We start from the raw sequence: 13,810 nt of genomic DNA, 5'->3' as shown, positions 1-13,810 counted from the left end.
TCCCTTGAGGGGAAGACAGAGCCAACAGTCTTGAATAGACTGAAAGGCCACGTTCAGCTGTATGGCTTTATAATTTATTTATTTATTTAAAACTTTATTGCACAAAAACAAAATGTACAAAAGGCGGACTTAATGCCGTTTGGCATAATAAATAATTCCCAACTTTATAAGCCTGTCCCTTAGTCGTCTTTTACGTCATCCATGGGAAAGAGGTGCGGTGGTCCTATTCTTTAGTACCAGGAACCAGGCTCTAGTGACGTGTTTGCGAATTATCATCATTCTCCTGACGAGTGACCTGTGACCATATTGTTAATCCTAGTGGGTAAGTCAGGTTATTACATGGTAAGACTCCCGTCTGACCACTACCGCAACCCAGCTTTGATCAAGGTTAGGTACACATTTCGCAGATTTCCTCACAACTACTTGTAAGTACAACGTAACTCAACCCGTGTTTATGAAACGGAAATCAACTAATTGTAAAATTGGATTGCGGCAAACAAACAATTTATTTATTTACTCGACCTTCCATTATACCGCCGAGGGTGGCCCCCTGTAACCTGGATAGATAAATGTTGCCTGACCCGCTTAGCCGCCATTAAACTTATTGATGACTAACACGTGCCTTTCAATATCCCTGCTCTAGATCGAGTTTGTATTAGTTTCCCCTGAATAGAGGTTTGATAATAGACGTGATTACTTAATGAAATGAAACTCTTATCATGTAGGTTTGTGAGGGAAGCAATATTAAATATATGTGCACATTAATCCCAATTTATTCCTAGTTCGACGATTTTTTGGTCTTGTCCATGGGACAGGTCAGTGGGATAGAACGGAATATAATAAGTAGGTCAAGATATAGACTATAGATATGAGTACTTAAAATGTTTGAATGAGCTAGTATCTATACTATTATAAAGCTGAAGAGTTTGTTTGTTTGTTTAAATGCGCTAATCTGAGGAACTACCTACTGGTTCGAATTGAAAAATTCTTTTTATGTTGAAAAGACCATTTATCGAGGAAGCTTAAGGCTATATACCTATCATCACGCTGCAACTATTAGGAGCGAAGAAATAATGGAGAATGTGAAAAAAATTACTATTCCACGCGGACGAAGTCACGGTCACAGCTAGTTAAAAATATACAAAAAGCGTGATATTATTGAGAACTTTGAAGTTTCTTAACGTAAAGTTTTGATTGGCATTGGACTTCTATTAAATTTACCTATGAAAAGGTCAAAAAAATCGATCGAATCTGGGGCGAAATTTTAGGCTCAACTCTCAAAAACAACAGGGAATAACTATGTTTTGCTAGGCTCAATGAATGCCACGGGATGCTTAGGGAATCAGCCGGGTTCTAAAAAACGTTCAGACATTTGCCTTATTCATAGAATATTAAAACTCATAGAAACTTGAACCTTCTTGACGCCTTATGAATAAAACCTTAATGATGATTTGTGCGTAATTGCAGCGATCCAGGACAGCCGTTGCTACCTGATGAACGGGGGCGCTGTGGAGAGCTTCTTTGTGAGTGAGGACACGCCCGTCGGCAGCGTCATAGGTAAGAAGATCCATCTTCTAAATTAAACATAATTTATCATTATTTTTCAGGAGTATTTCTTAGATGCAACCTTTTTATGAAAGGAAAAATTGATTTAGAAATGGGAAAAATGGAAAGATTTTTGCTGACACCAGCTCCAGAAATTGATGTAGGTAGTTTAGGTACCAAACCACTAATCGCCCATAAACAGCAAAATGTCGATGTATTGCTAGTTTAATTTTCATTTATTTTTAGTTTTTAAAGTTTTTTGAAGACGGTTTTAATTGTTTTTATTATATTTTCGTGAGAAAACTTGATTCAGCTGGATTATGGTTACTGCTATAGGTGGAAGTTCTTATTTCAAAGTCGCAAGTAATATGTATCCACATATAATATAATGAATAGTAATTGACTGAAGTCTGTATTTGAAAGAAAGAAGTTTCCATTAAAAAGAGCTGAGAATCACCCTGTATTAGGTACCCAACAAATTCAATATTTTTTTCCAGATGGCTGAATAAATAAAACCGTTTATTTAAATCATGCAATTTTCCTTCCAGGAACTTTAAGTGTGAACGGTGATCCAGACGAAGCTCAGGGCGACATAACCCTGCGGTTACAAGAGCGGGGTGCTGCAGTGGGCATTGCGCCTGGAACCAAGAACCTGACGCTTTTGCGGACGTTAGACCGGGAGGAGAAGAGGGGGCCTTCGAATGTCTACGTCAACGTGAGGTGTGACAGGAGACACACTTCTGATCCTGTAAGTAATTAAATTGTAATTCCTGACTAATGAACTAACTTTATAGACACTAGTTTCTGAGTCAGGGCTTGGGACGCGCAATGAGTTAAAGAGCCTATGTACTCATTCCTCAATGTGGTTTCTGCAAAACATGTATTCAAATCAACACATTGCTGCAACCGTTTGGAACAAAATAGCTATTTCTCCTCTAAGATTGCTTTATAAAACCATGTTATCTAACCGGAACTCATCTAATAATGCTCGTATTGAGTGGTCAAGATAACCAACGACAACAAAGATAACCCACTCAAGTCAGTGGTTTACTGGACTCACAAGTTTGCGTTGTTTGCAGAGTTTCATCATCCCAGTATCAGTTCGCGTGTGGGACGTGAACGACAATGCACCGGTGTGGTCCGGAGCGCCGTACAGGGTCCGGTTGTCAGAGCTGACGGCCGTGGGGTCTCGGGTGCTGCCAGCCTTGCGAGCTACCGACGCAGACCAGCCCGGACCCCACGCCACGATACACTACTCGGTTCTACCAGGAGAGAATAGCGTAAGGGATATTTTTCTTTTAAGCAGTTTGAATATGTTACATAAACGATAAGGTCGTGGTAGAATGAAACTTCCTAGAGGATAATGAAAAGATTGAGACGAAACTGAAGAAAACTCTGACTCTCATAACTCCCAACAAGAAGAAACTCAACTGTAACCTTTTTGTTATGCAAATTCTTAATCCAGGAATACTTCGGCTTCGCCAACGAGCTGGACAGCGTGCTCGTGGTGAAGAAGCCGCTGGACTTCGAGACGCTGAACAACTTCACGATCCGGCTCCGCGCGCAGGACCAGGGCACGCCTCCGCTCCACAACGACACGCAGCTACACGTGGAAGTGCTGGACGCTGATGATCAGAATCCCAAGTTCACGCATGATCATTATACGGCGTTGCTGCCGGAAGATGCAGTTGTGGTGAGCTGGTTTGCTTTGATTTAAAATTGTAGTAGGCACTTAGTTGCTACCAAATTATGTTACAAATGTACCCAATTAATTTTATTTAAAACAGAAACTGATGACAAAATATGGGATGCTCAAGCGGGATTTCGAAAGGGAATGGGATGTACTGATCAGGTCTTTTCCTTGCGGTGCATAGCCGAAAAGTTTTTGGCCAAGAGTCAAAAAGTCTATTGCACATTCGTAGATCTGGAAAAGGCCTATGACAGAGTTGAGAGGAATGAATTGTGGTCAGCACTTTCTATGCATGGGGTGAGCAGCACTGAAATCCTTATATGAGGATTCGAGTGCTAGTGTCAGGATAAACGGAGCGCACACTGAGTGGTTTAAGATTGAGAAAGGCGTTAGGCAAGGATGTGTTGCGTCACCGTGGCTGTTCAACCTATTTATGGATAGCTGTTTGACAGATTTGAAAGAGTCTAAAAGTGGATTAAGGATGAATGAGTTACTCGTCAAATGTCTGCTCTATGCCGACGATCAGGTTATACTGGCGTCATCAGCGGAGGAGTTACAGGAGATGGTAAACTGTATGCATGAAGCTTTAAAAGAGAAAGGAATGAAAGTGAACGTAAGTAAAACTAAAACACTGGTTTTTGAAATGGAGAAAGAAATGACAGCATGTAATATCTTGATTGGAGGAGAAAAAGTGGAGCAAGTGAAAGAGTTTGTATATCTAGGATCAAAGTTTACATCAGATGGCAAGTATGATAGTGATATTGAAAGGAGAGTGAACGCGGGGAACATTGTGAATGGAGCTTTGCATGCCTTTATGAGCAGTCAGAAACTATCCAAAAAGGCTCGACTGGCTGTGCACAGGGGCGTGTTGGTCCCGACATTAATGTATGGGAGTGAAAGTTGGGTATGGCAAAAGAAGCATGAAAGCAGAATAAATGCAGTGGAAATGAGAGCGTTAAGGAGTATGATGGGTGTGAAATTGAGTGACAGGATAAGGAACAGCGTGATAAGGGAATGTTGTGATGTGAAAGAAGATGTAGTTACAGGAATAGAAAAGGGTATGTTAAGATGGTTCGGTCATGTGGAGAGGATGAATGAAAGCAGGTTGACTAAGCAGATATACAAGGAGAGTGTGGAGGGAAAGGTCGGAGTGGGAAGACCTAGACGAACGTATCTTGATCAAATTAAGGACGTCCTGGTAAAGGGTCAGGTCAAAAGTACCCGAAACCGCCGAGCTTGTATGAAGAGAGTTATGAATGTGGACGAAGCGAAAGAAGTATGCAGAGATCGTGGCAAGTGGAAAGAGGTAGTCTCTGCCTACCCCTCCGGGAAAGAGGCGTGATTTTATGTATGTATGTATGTATGTTAAAACAGAAACAAAGTCTCCATATGTAGCAGTTAATTGTAAAGCTTCCTACTTCTTAAGAGGAACGCATAGAAGAAAATGGAATAATCCAATTTCTATGGAGAGAAGTGATAAAGAGTTGTTTGTGATCATGCACGTCTCAGACGCTTTGGCAAGATATTAGTCTCAAATCATTGATTCCGTAGGCTGCAAAAAGCTTGATTAAAATTCAATCATCTTTACCTTTAAATTCCAGGGCACGCTTCTAGAAACGTCCCCTGGGCCGATCTCAGCATTCGACCAGGACGTGGGTATCAACGCGCCGCTGTACTACTCCTCGTCGGGGGACAACCGGGACCTGCTGTCGGTGGACCGGGACTCTGGCCGCGTCGCTGTCACCAAGATATTGCTTGAACAGCAGCATTTACCTGTTACTGTCGTTATTAAGGTTAGTCTGCAATTTGGAAGACGTTAACATTTTTTACGTGTTTTTATCGATTTCGACCTTTTTTACAAGTAAAACTGTCTCATATTTTGTCAGGCCACGCAAGTAGACAACGCTGACCGCTACGCACTAGCGACCTTGTCGGTGTCTCGACTCCGGCGCGCCACCAACCTCGCCGTGAGGTTCTCTCAACGAGCATACCACGCCACCGTCCCTGAAGACGCCGCGCCTGGCTCTGTGCTTCTGATGTTGAATACAGAGCCGGAAGTACCCAGGAACGTTAGAGAGGTAAACGCCTTACTATCGTAGTACTTGCTGTTAGATTGGTTCAGGCCATGGTCTGTGATGACAGTCGCCAACTATTATACTCCATGGTGAACAACGCTAGGACCTTCATTCCTTAGCACACATAACTGATGGAAATAAATATTGATCTTATAGCCCTCTAGCTTCATGTACAATAAATACTCGTACTGTGTATTCCAGTTCCAATAAGGAATAGCAGATATTTTTTTTATTTTAGATAGCGCTTCTTGTCCTTAAACTTCTTTGACAAAAAGAACATGATGACCTTTAAAAACGTTTCAAGCAAATGTTGAATAATGTAAATAACTGTCGTCTACAGAACCCACTGCAATTCTACGTGTCAGACCGGAGTTTCCTGGACAAGTTCGCGATCAATAGCGCGGGGGAAGTGCTGCTGCGGCGGCCGCTGGACTACGAGACCGCAGACTCTTACAACTACCAGGTCATGGTAACGGATGGAGTGGCTGTGAGTTTTCATTCTTAATATCTTCGTTTTGAAGGGTGTCGCGAAGAAAGGGCGCGATAAAACCAAGTTTTTTAATTGAGCTTTGCTTCTAAAGAATAAAGTTCCTCTATTATCATAAAAATGTCTCGCACTATGTAAATGTCAATTCCATTATTAAACCATCCATCAGCTAAACTTTGAAATTTTTCGAAACTTTTTGCTCTACCGAGTACTTAGACATTTTTGTTTGTAAACAAAACCGGTTTCAGAACGACACAGCCTCAATAAACATCACGGTGACAAATGTGAACGAATGGGAGCCGCGGTTCCGCTACCCGCAGTACGAGTTCCGAGTGGAGGGGGGCGCCGACAGTGCTGCCGCCGGCTTGCTGCCCGTGGGCAAGCTGGACGTGTTCGACGGAGACTCGCCCGACACCGTGTCTCTGACGCTGAGAGGGGCTGATGCCACGTGAGTCAAATGCATTTACCTTTAAATATCTTCTACAATTTGAGCGGGAGAACAAATGATGAAATAACATGACGCTTCGTTTGAGAAATTCTTGTTTTTTGGGTTCAAAGTGAAAGCAATGCGGGTAGTAAAATTGGTTATCTTCGGCGGGAGATAGTTGTAACTGTTGTGTGTTTTGATCACAAGGCTAAAATACATGTTTGATAGCAAGGTTTTAAATTAGTATCACAATTTTAATTATGGAGAATTAACAGAAATTATTTATGTATTACAGCATGTTCTACATGAACGACGCTGGCGAGATGTTCCTGAAAGCCGAGGCTCTGTCCGCTCTCAACTCGTCCACTCTGCACGTCGTCGCCACGGCGGTGGACTCTGGCACCCCTCCCAGACAGGTAGGGAAGAGTTCTATTTTCTGAGTTTCATAGTTACTATTTTGCTGTGTGATGACATCTCTACACCACAAGCCAATAATAGCGAAGATTCTAATGCGCGCATGTTAAGTTTATGCATTCGCCACAAAATTTTTGAGTTTAGTAGGAACCCAGTACTTTGCAAACTCTTAAATTCTTTAACGAATTCTATCGGTATTACGTCATCTTATGATTAGGGTGCAGTACAATACGACATGTGAAAATTTAAATCATTAGAATAAATAGTAGGTATAGCGAACATGAAAGTACCTTGATATGATGCGTTCGTGAAAAGTCTTCAGCCTTTGATTTCCACTTCAAGTGGAACAATGTAGTTTCTGCCTTATCATTCGTGAAATAGGTGTGATTTTACGTGTGTTCCAGACGTCGGTGCCGGTGGTGGTGCACGTGAGCGCGCGGCTGGCGGCGGGCGGCGCGCGCGGCGTGCTGGGCGCCTTCGCGGCCGCGCTCGCCGCGCTGGCGCTGCTCGTATGCGCGCTGCTCGCCTACATCTACAGAGTGTGAGCGCTGGTTCAATGTCACCACTCATACAGTCAGGAAACCTGTAGGATACCTGATTAGTTTCCCCTGCAGAGGTTGCGGAGAACAAAGACGACCGTGGTCATGAGCGCACCTCGGGCTCCTCTCCTCTCAGCAACTAAAGTTGCGAATAAACTATCCTCGGAAGAGAAATAAGGCCTCTTAACAACCAAGTATTGGTACCTGATAACGACAGCTCTTTTACCATCTATAATTCGCATCTTGTTCTTGGTCCAAGTTAATTTGACGTTTTGCTAACATGCACTGTCTTTTCCAGCCGTCGCGCGAAGCAGTCAGTCAGCAGCGCGCAGACCAAATCTGGCTTCGTGTCTCACGAGAAGCCGCGCTCCCCCGCGCCCGCGCCGCCCGCGCTCGCCGCCGCCAACTCCGGCTCGTTGCTCAGCGTCAGCGCCGGCGCTAGCACGATACTGGCTAATTCTACTAGCAGTCTGAACTTGCCTGCTGACACGCTGCCTACCACTGGGACTACAAGAAGTGAGTTCATTTTTCCGGTTTGAAAATTTAGAAATTACCTATTCAGCAAACAGGGTTTTTCATGTGAAGGAATGGTCTACTAAGCACTTTTTTGTCGTCAAATCTTTCAAAGATGCACAGTGCTGTCGTCCTATAACAAAACCTCTTGAATGCACTTACCAAACGACAGGAATAATGATAGTAATGACATTTCCAGGTGCTCTCGGGCGCCAGTCGCAGCGGTTCCCGGGCAAGAGCAAGGTGGCCCCGCAGCCGCCCGCCGCGCTCATGAGCGACCACCTGCACGCCGCGCCGGGCCGCTCCGGGGTGGCCTGGCCCAGCTCCACCATACCGGCCAGGTGGGGCACCATGACATGCCGCCGGCCTGACCTCTGTCCAGGGGAGGAACCTATATAACCACGATAAAGACGAGTAACACGTAATGAGCCGAGATGTCCCATCTGAGCTCAATGAATGGATATTCATCATGAAAACCGTCTTAGCTTTGCCCCAGTCGCATAGTTTGAAGTCTCTGCTTTTATATGCAGGTCACCTAAGGTTGGAATATTTAAGAAATTACACGGCCTTGGAAACATGAGTGACACTTATACGTAGTGGCTTGGATCTTTCGGAAACGAATTATTTTGCATAATTTTCTTCTAATTATTTTAAATTTCTAAATCAAAATTCTCTGTAATTTCCTAGAGTGAAGAAATTAAGCTGGGACGAGAGAGATGCCACAGATCAAGATGACTACGACAATGAAAAGGTACGACCCGAGTCTTATTTCTCATCATTATGCTTTGATCTCATCATTATCATGGCTAGAAATACGTAAGAATCACACATTGTTTATTATTTCATGACTTACATTATGCATATTTCTAATGCTATTCATTTTGCAACTAACTTTTAACATACCAAAATATATAACTTTGTAATTAGCTTTTAACTTTTATGGTTAGGTTCATTTACCTAAGTCTTTAAATTTCAAAATGACTATTGCCTTGTTTAACTAAATTAACATTACATTATGACTTAAAACAAACTCAAGTTAGTTATCCACTCGATATTTTATGCGGATTCCCGCGACAACTTCATATCTTAGCTGAAGCCAAATGTCAGCAAGTAATCATTCATACAGTTAGTTAACATTTTTCATAGAATAAAAAAATAGTGAAAATATGACAGGGTCTATAGTAAACTTCCACCCACCCAGTGTCTCCTCAGCGTCCGGTCTCATGCAGGTCCATTTGCAGGGCAGCCCGCGCGCGCTCGACGCCACCAACCCCGCGCTGCACGACCACATGAACCTCACCGTCTACTTCTGAGCCCCACACCCTCGAGGGAAACCAAAGCAAAGTCTCCAGACCAACACCCCGGCTGTATCTCCTCTACCGTCGCTTACTCGCGACCAAAACCTCTACAATCTGGACGAAAATCTATCATTTTCTACCCAAGAGGAAACAAAATATCTTCGGCAAGCAGGTCGTTGCCAGAAAAGCGGAAGAAACTAGAATCAGACGCATCTTTACCAAAAATGAAGCAGACGATCGCGATGTTTAACGAGAATTTGAGACATAAATACGCTGTTCCGGTGAGTGTTCCTTATGAGGGCCAAGTCACGTTCTGGAGGACTCCACCTCCGTACGCGACCATAACCCCTCACAAGCTGAGGGCGGTTCATGTTCGCCCCTCGGTGTATATGAGGCCAGATCACAGGTTATGAACTCTTGGGTTAGTTTAGACAATTTATTGCAATTTACATTCCTATTAGATTAAACTGTTTTGTACTTTTGTATGGTGGTCTTCCTGTGTCAATGTTATTTAAAATTTATGGTCTAAATTGTACATAACGTTTCCTTGTCTAACTGATCATTGTAATTGCTTAAATAACGTCAGTCGACTGTTTATAACGGAACATATTATAATGACTCAAAATATTTAAAAGAATGTCCGATATACTCTGTTTTTCTTACATCATGCCCTATTTTCAAAAGCAATGTAAGTTTGATATTTTTACTGGACAATGATTTAATGGTTGTGTAAATTTGATTTGAAATGCGTGAAAATTAAATGTACGATAATGTCTTGCCGTCCATTAAGTGTTAAGGATTTAAATTGTAAATAGTTTTGTGATTACAAGTTTCAGGCCAATGACCAGTATATTTTAGATCTATATCTTGTAAATAGATTTATTGTTATTGTACGGTAAACTTTCATAATAATATGAAATACATAATTTTCAATGGGTACCAAAGTGACCAAAGTAAGACTATTTACCACTAGCCCCTTTATGGGGTAAATAGCAAATACTCAAGTTCTTTTTGGAATAACTATACCAAGTTCATCGAAGTTATTACTCATCTTTTTACAGACACTGCATTTGATGTGATGTAATATTTTTACTTTTATTATTTAATTATAATATATTTAAAATCTATTTAAATCGTAGAATATTAATAATGCTATTATTCTAAATTTGTTATTAAAATTCCTGTTAGATATTTTGAGTCTTTTTTTTTAAACCCTCATTTGTCAAGTCTCCTAAAGTTAGTCCCGTTTTCTCTCCTCACAGGACAGGAGCCCAAGGTCCGCCTGTCACCACAATCCTCATGTGCGAAGTACCTACCTTTATTCAATCCACCAAATCTACTTAATTTCTTATTCTAAACTTGCGGCGTTTTTTCTTCGGTATGTTAAGAAACTTAATGTCAGGGGCAGGTACAATATATTTTTGTTTTCAAAATTTCATGATTTATTTATCATGATAGTTAAACCATTTAATGCCTAAGGTAGGTGTAGGTATATACAATTATATCATAATATTATCATGTATGTAAAATATAATTATATACCTACGGGACAAATTATACACAGATTGAGTTAGCCTCGAAGTAAGTTCGAGACTTTTGTTACGAGATACTAACTCAACGATACTATATTTTATAACAAATACTTATATAGATAAACATTGAAGAGCCAGGCCAATCAGAAAAAGTTCTTTTCTCATTATGCCCTGGCCGGGATTCCAACCCGGGACCTCCGGTGTCACAGACAAGCGTACTAAAGAGGCCGTATATGTGGTATATAACCACATAATTATTAATAGTTGATAATCACTTAAACTACGTATGCTAAAATATTTCTACAATTATTATTAAGAATGTGGGATACCAGTTTTCCGCGCTATAGTTACCCGGATGTTGTCTGTGGGTGGTGCAAAGCGGAGAAATTCGCATTATAGTGATTCATGTCATGACAATGACATTTATGATCTGCGATCTTGCACATATGACGAGAGAAAGGGGCAACATCTGAGTCAGATTGTGTATATTGGTTTCAATATTACCTGGAAGAAAGTCAATAGTGATACTATTTATTATCTAGGCTTGCGTAGAGCGGTAAAATTAAGAAACCTCAAAAATATTGTTTTAGTGATGGAAGTAGCGGGCAACAGCTATAATTGTTAAAGTTTCAAGTAGAATTTAGTTAGTATATTTAAATTGTCTAATAGGTATTATTCCGACTCCAATGGGCCTAATAAAGGTTCGGAATCCCTTCTCTAGATGATTGTGTTTTGCAGAACTATTCCAACAGGACACTGAACCTGATCAAATGTTTAATTCAACCGGTCCAATGATTTCAATATCACAGCCAGTATCGCTCGGCCGCTAACGAGAGACAGTCGCGTGTTCTTTGAGAAAGTTGTTCCTCGCGAGTAAAAGTGCGCGGGCGCAAGTGCGCGGATGTGAAGAAACAAGCTTAAGAATAAGGTAAATCTATTTTTATATCACACTGAGGTACTTGTTTAAATTTGTAACTTTGGTAAGGGCTTGTGGATTTGTAAAGTAAAGAACCAGACATATAGTCCAACAGGTGTAAAAAAAAGCACTTAACTTTTTCAAAAGTTTGTACTAATTTAGTATAAAATTTGAAGTTGAATGAAAATTCCCTTAATACTTTAGCCTCTACCTACCACTGTGGAAAACAGGTATAAGTAGGTAGGTATGTTTAATATTTTCAATACTCGCTTGTAAGACATACATACGGATAACGAGTTTAAATAGTCACTGAATATCTTTTTTATTTTGTATCCTGATAAAGTATTAATCTCGTTTCGTCTCATAAGACCTTTCATGGCTTGTCTAACCGATATCACGTTTTCTCATTTTATTATTTTTGACTGATAAGCTGATAATAAATAATAGAAAATTAACAATGATCTTACATTAAATTGAAAAGATCTGTAATTTGCACTTACTTAGGTATCAGATGAATATTTTATTATATACATTTTATTTTTTACTTTACGAGTTTTACTTATGTACAATTTGAATAGGTAATTATAGTTGTCGTTTAATTTAAAGCGGAAGTGACCTCTCGTTTGGAATCATTTTTACTCTGTTAGGGATAAAGACGTGAGAATACAACTATCGGCTAGTTTACTTTCTTTTTGACAAGCCCACAAAATGCTTAACTTGCCGGGTCTGCAGCCCCTATATTACAATGTTATCCCATTTTCAAAACCAAAACACACTGGTAAGTTCCCAGCTTTCAAACACCCGAGGCTATGTCCACCCCGTTAGGAATAAGAACGTAAGACTTGTCATCAGGAAAATCCCCACAAACAATCGAGAAATCCTTGTTTACGCCGGATCGCGCCGTCCACTTTCTCCATTACGCAACGCCACGCCACGCGACACGTAACGCTGCCTCGTGGCGATGTTTGACAACATGTGGATTCCAATGAGGATGTATTATGAATCACTAAACACTTTCCAGCACAAGGTTGGGTGGCGAAACAATGGTAGGGTTATGTCACGGTATTGATGTAACTTATGTCATTGCCTGGACTAAATAAGAATACATATATATTAATCACGTCTATATCCCTTGCGGGGTAGACAGAGCCACAGAGACCATCTTTAAAAGACTGATAGGCCATGTTCAGCTGTTTGGTTTAATGATAGCATTCAGATTCAAATAGTGACGGGTTGCTAGCCCATCGCCTAAAAAAGAAACCCAAGTTTGTAAGCCTATCCCTTAGTCGCCTTTTACGACATCCATGGGAAAGAAATGGAGTGGTTCTATTTTTTTTTTCTATTAGTGCCGAGAACCACACGGCACAAATAAGGATATGTGATATAGGTAATATGTATATCTACCAACTTTTGCGCGTGGTAATTTGCATTTTTGATTATTTTTTAACTAATTACTCGTATAATGTTGCGATTAATGCATTTTGACTCACGGTCTATAGCGGATGGAACGAGTAGGGAATAAAAAGTTCCATTCGTCTCCAATGTCCGCACAAACGAATCTTTTTAACGTACCCAGTTGTGACGATCGAAACTTAATTTTTTACACTCGAACCCAGTGGGGAAGACCAGGAAACATACGAAATTATTTTTACGACGCCCCCTCAAAACAATTTCGTATGAGACACTAATAGATAAAACATATTTTGTACACGCAGAACGATGAGAACGTGGGTATCACTAGCCCTACTAGTGCTGTGCAGCCAGGGTTACGCTGAACAGAGCGGTGATGAGTACTGCGACGCTGACAGCGGACCCTGGAGCTGTCTGCTGAACGAGTGGGCGGTCACCGCGACCTCCAATGAGACCTGCAGGAGAGGTGGGTGACCTTTGAAATGTTACAGCCAGGATTACGCTGAATGGAATGGGGATGAGTATATGGATGGGTATAGCCATAAAAATATACCTAATCTAGATTGAAAATTAGATTTAAGTGATGTGACGTAAAAAAGTGGTACCTTGAATCCAATTTTGAAAATAAATCTATTCTATTCTATTGTTGTCTTGTTATCTTAATTTAAAACATTCTCTTCCCAGGTCGCGTCATGTCCTTACCCCCCACTAAAGGCTACTACGTGACAGACCGCATCGACCCCCCACCACCGCCGCACCACATGCACGGACCACCCCTCCATGGCCACCCTGGACATCATTTGCACCCCCACGGCACACCGAAGCACCCATACTATGAAGAGTGGCAAGCGTCGCCGCCACCACCGCCTGGAGCCGGAAAGATCGTGAATAGACCACCGAATCCATATAAGGATCAGTTCAGACCAAGCTATGTGAGTTCCAATGACAAGTGGCAGTGATTTCT

General features: G+C 41.3%; 2 protein-coding genes across 2 annotated transcripts in view; both read left to right on the top strand.

Moving 5' to 3' along the window:
- LOC106138992 (protocadherin-16) overlaps positions 1-9,915 on the top strand; it is a 25,453-nt gene extending 15,538 nt beyond the window's left edge. The window contains exons 3-16 of the mRNA XM_060954486.1: positions 1,468-1,557; positions 2,094-2,293; positions 2,625-2,825; positions 3,011-3,238; positions 4,837-5,028; positions 5,122-5,313; positions 5,651-5,797; positions 6,046-6,245; positions 6,520-6,640; positions 7,043-7,179; positions 7,476-7,693; positions 7,890-8,031; positions 8,378-8,441; positions 8,932-9,915. Of these exons, the coding sequence (XP_060810469.1) occupies positions 1,468-1,557; positions 2,094-2,293; positions 2,625-2,825; positions 3,011-3,238; positions 4,837-5,028; positions 5,122-5,313; positions 5,651-5,797; positions 6,046-6,245; positions 6,520-6,640; positions 7,043-7,179; positions 7,476-7,693; positions 7,890-8,031; positions 8,378-8,441; positions 8,932-9,003 (2,204 nt within the window). The 3' untranslated portion in view covers positions 9,004-9,915. The remainder of the gene's footprint in view (positions 1-1,467; positions 1,558-2,093; positions 2,294-2,624; positions 2,826-3,010; positions 3,239-4,836; positions 5,029-5,121; positions 5,314-5,650; positions 5,798-6,045; positions 6,246-6,519; positions 6,641-7,042; positions 7,180-7,475; positions 7,694-7,889; positions 8,032-8,377; positions 8,442-8,931) is intronic.
- The window catches only part of LOC106138998 (glyceraldehyde-3-phosphate dehydrogenase, testis-specific), a 7,908-nt gene continuing 3,310 nt past the window's right edge, over positions 9,213-13,810 (top strand). Inside the window, exons 1-3 of the mRNA XM_060953596.1 lie at positions 9,213-9,394; positions 13,152-13,312; positions 13,531-13,778. Of these exons, the coding sequence (XP_060809579.1) occupies positions 9,213-9,394; positions 13,152-13,312; positions 13,531-13,778 (591 nt within the window). The remainder of the gene's footprint in view (positions 9,395-13,151; positions 13,313-13,530; positions 13,779-13,810) is intronic.

The sequence above is a fragment of the Amyelois transitella genome, chromosome 4 (genome assembly GCF_032362555.1).
Source record: "Amyelois transitella isolate CPQ chromosome 4, ilAmyTran1.1, whole genome shotgun sequence".
Taxonomy (NCBI): Eukaryota; Metazoa; Arthropoda; class Insecta; order Lepidoptera; family Pyralidae; genus Amyelois; species Amyelois transitella.
This window is presented reverse-complemented; position numbering and strand designations above follow the sequence as displayed.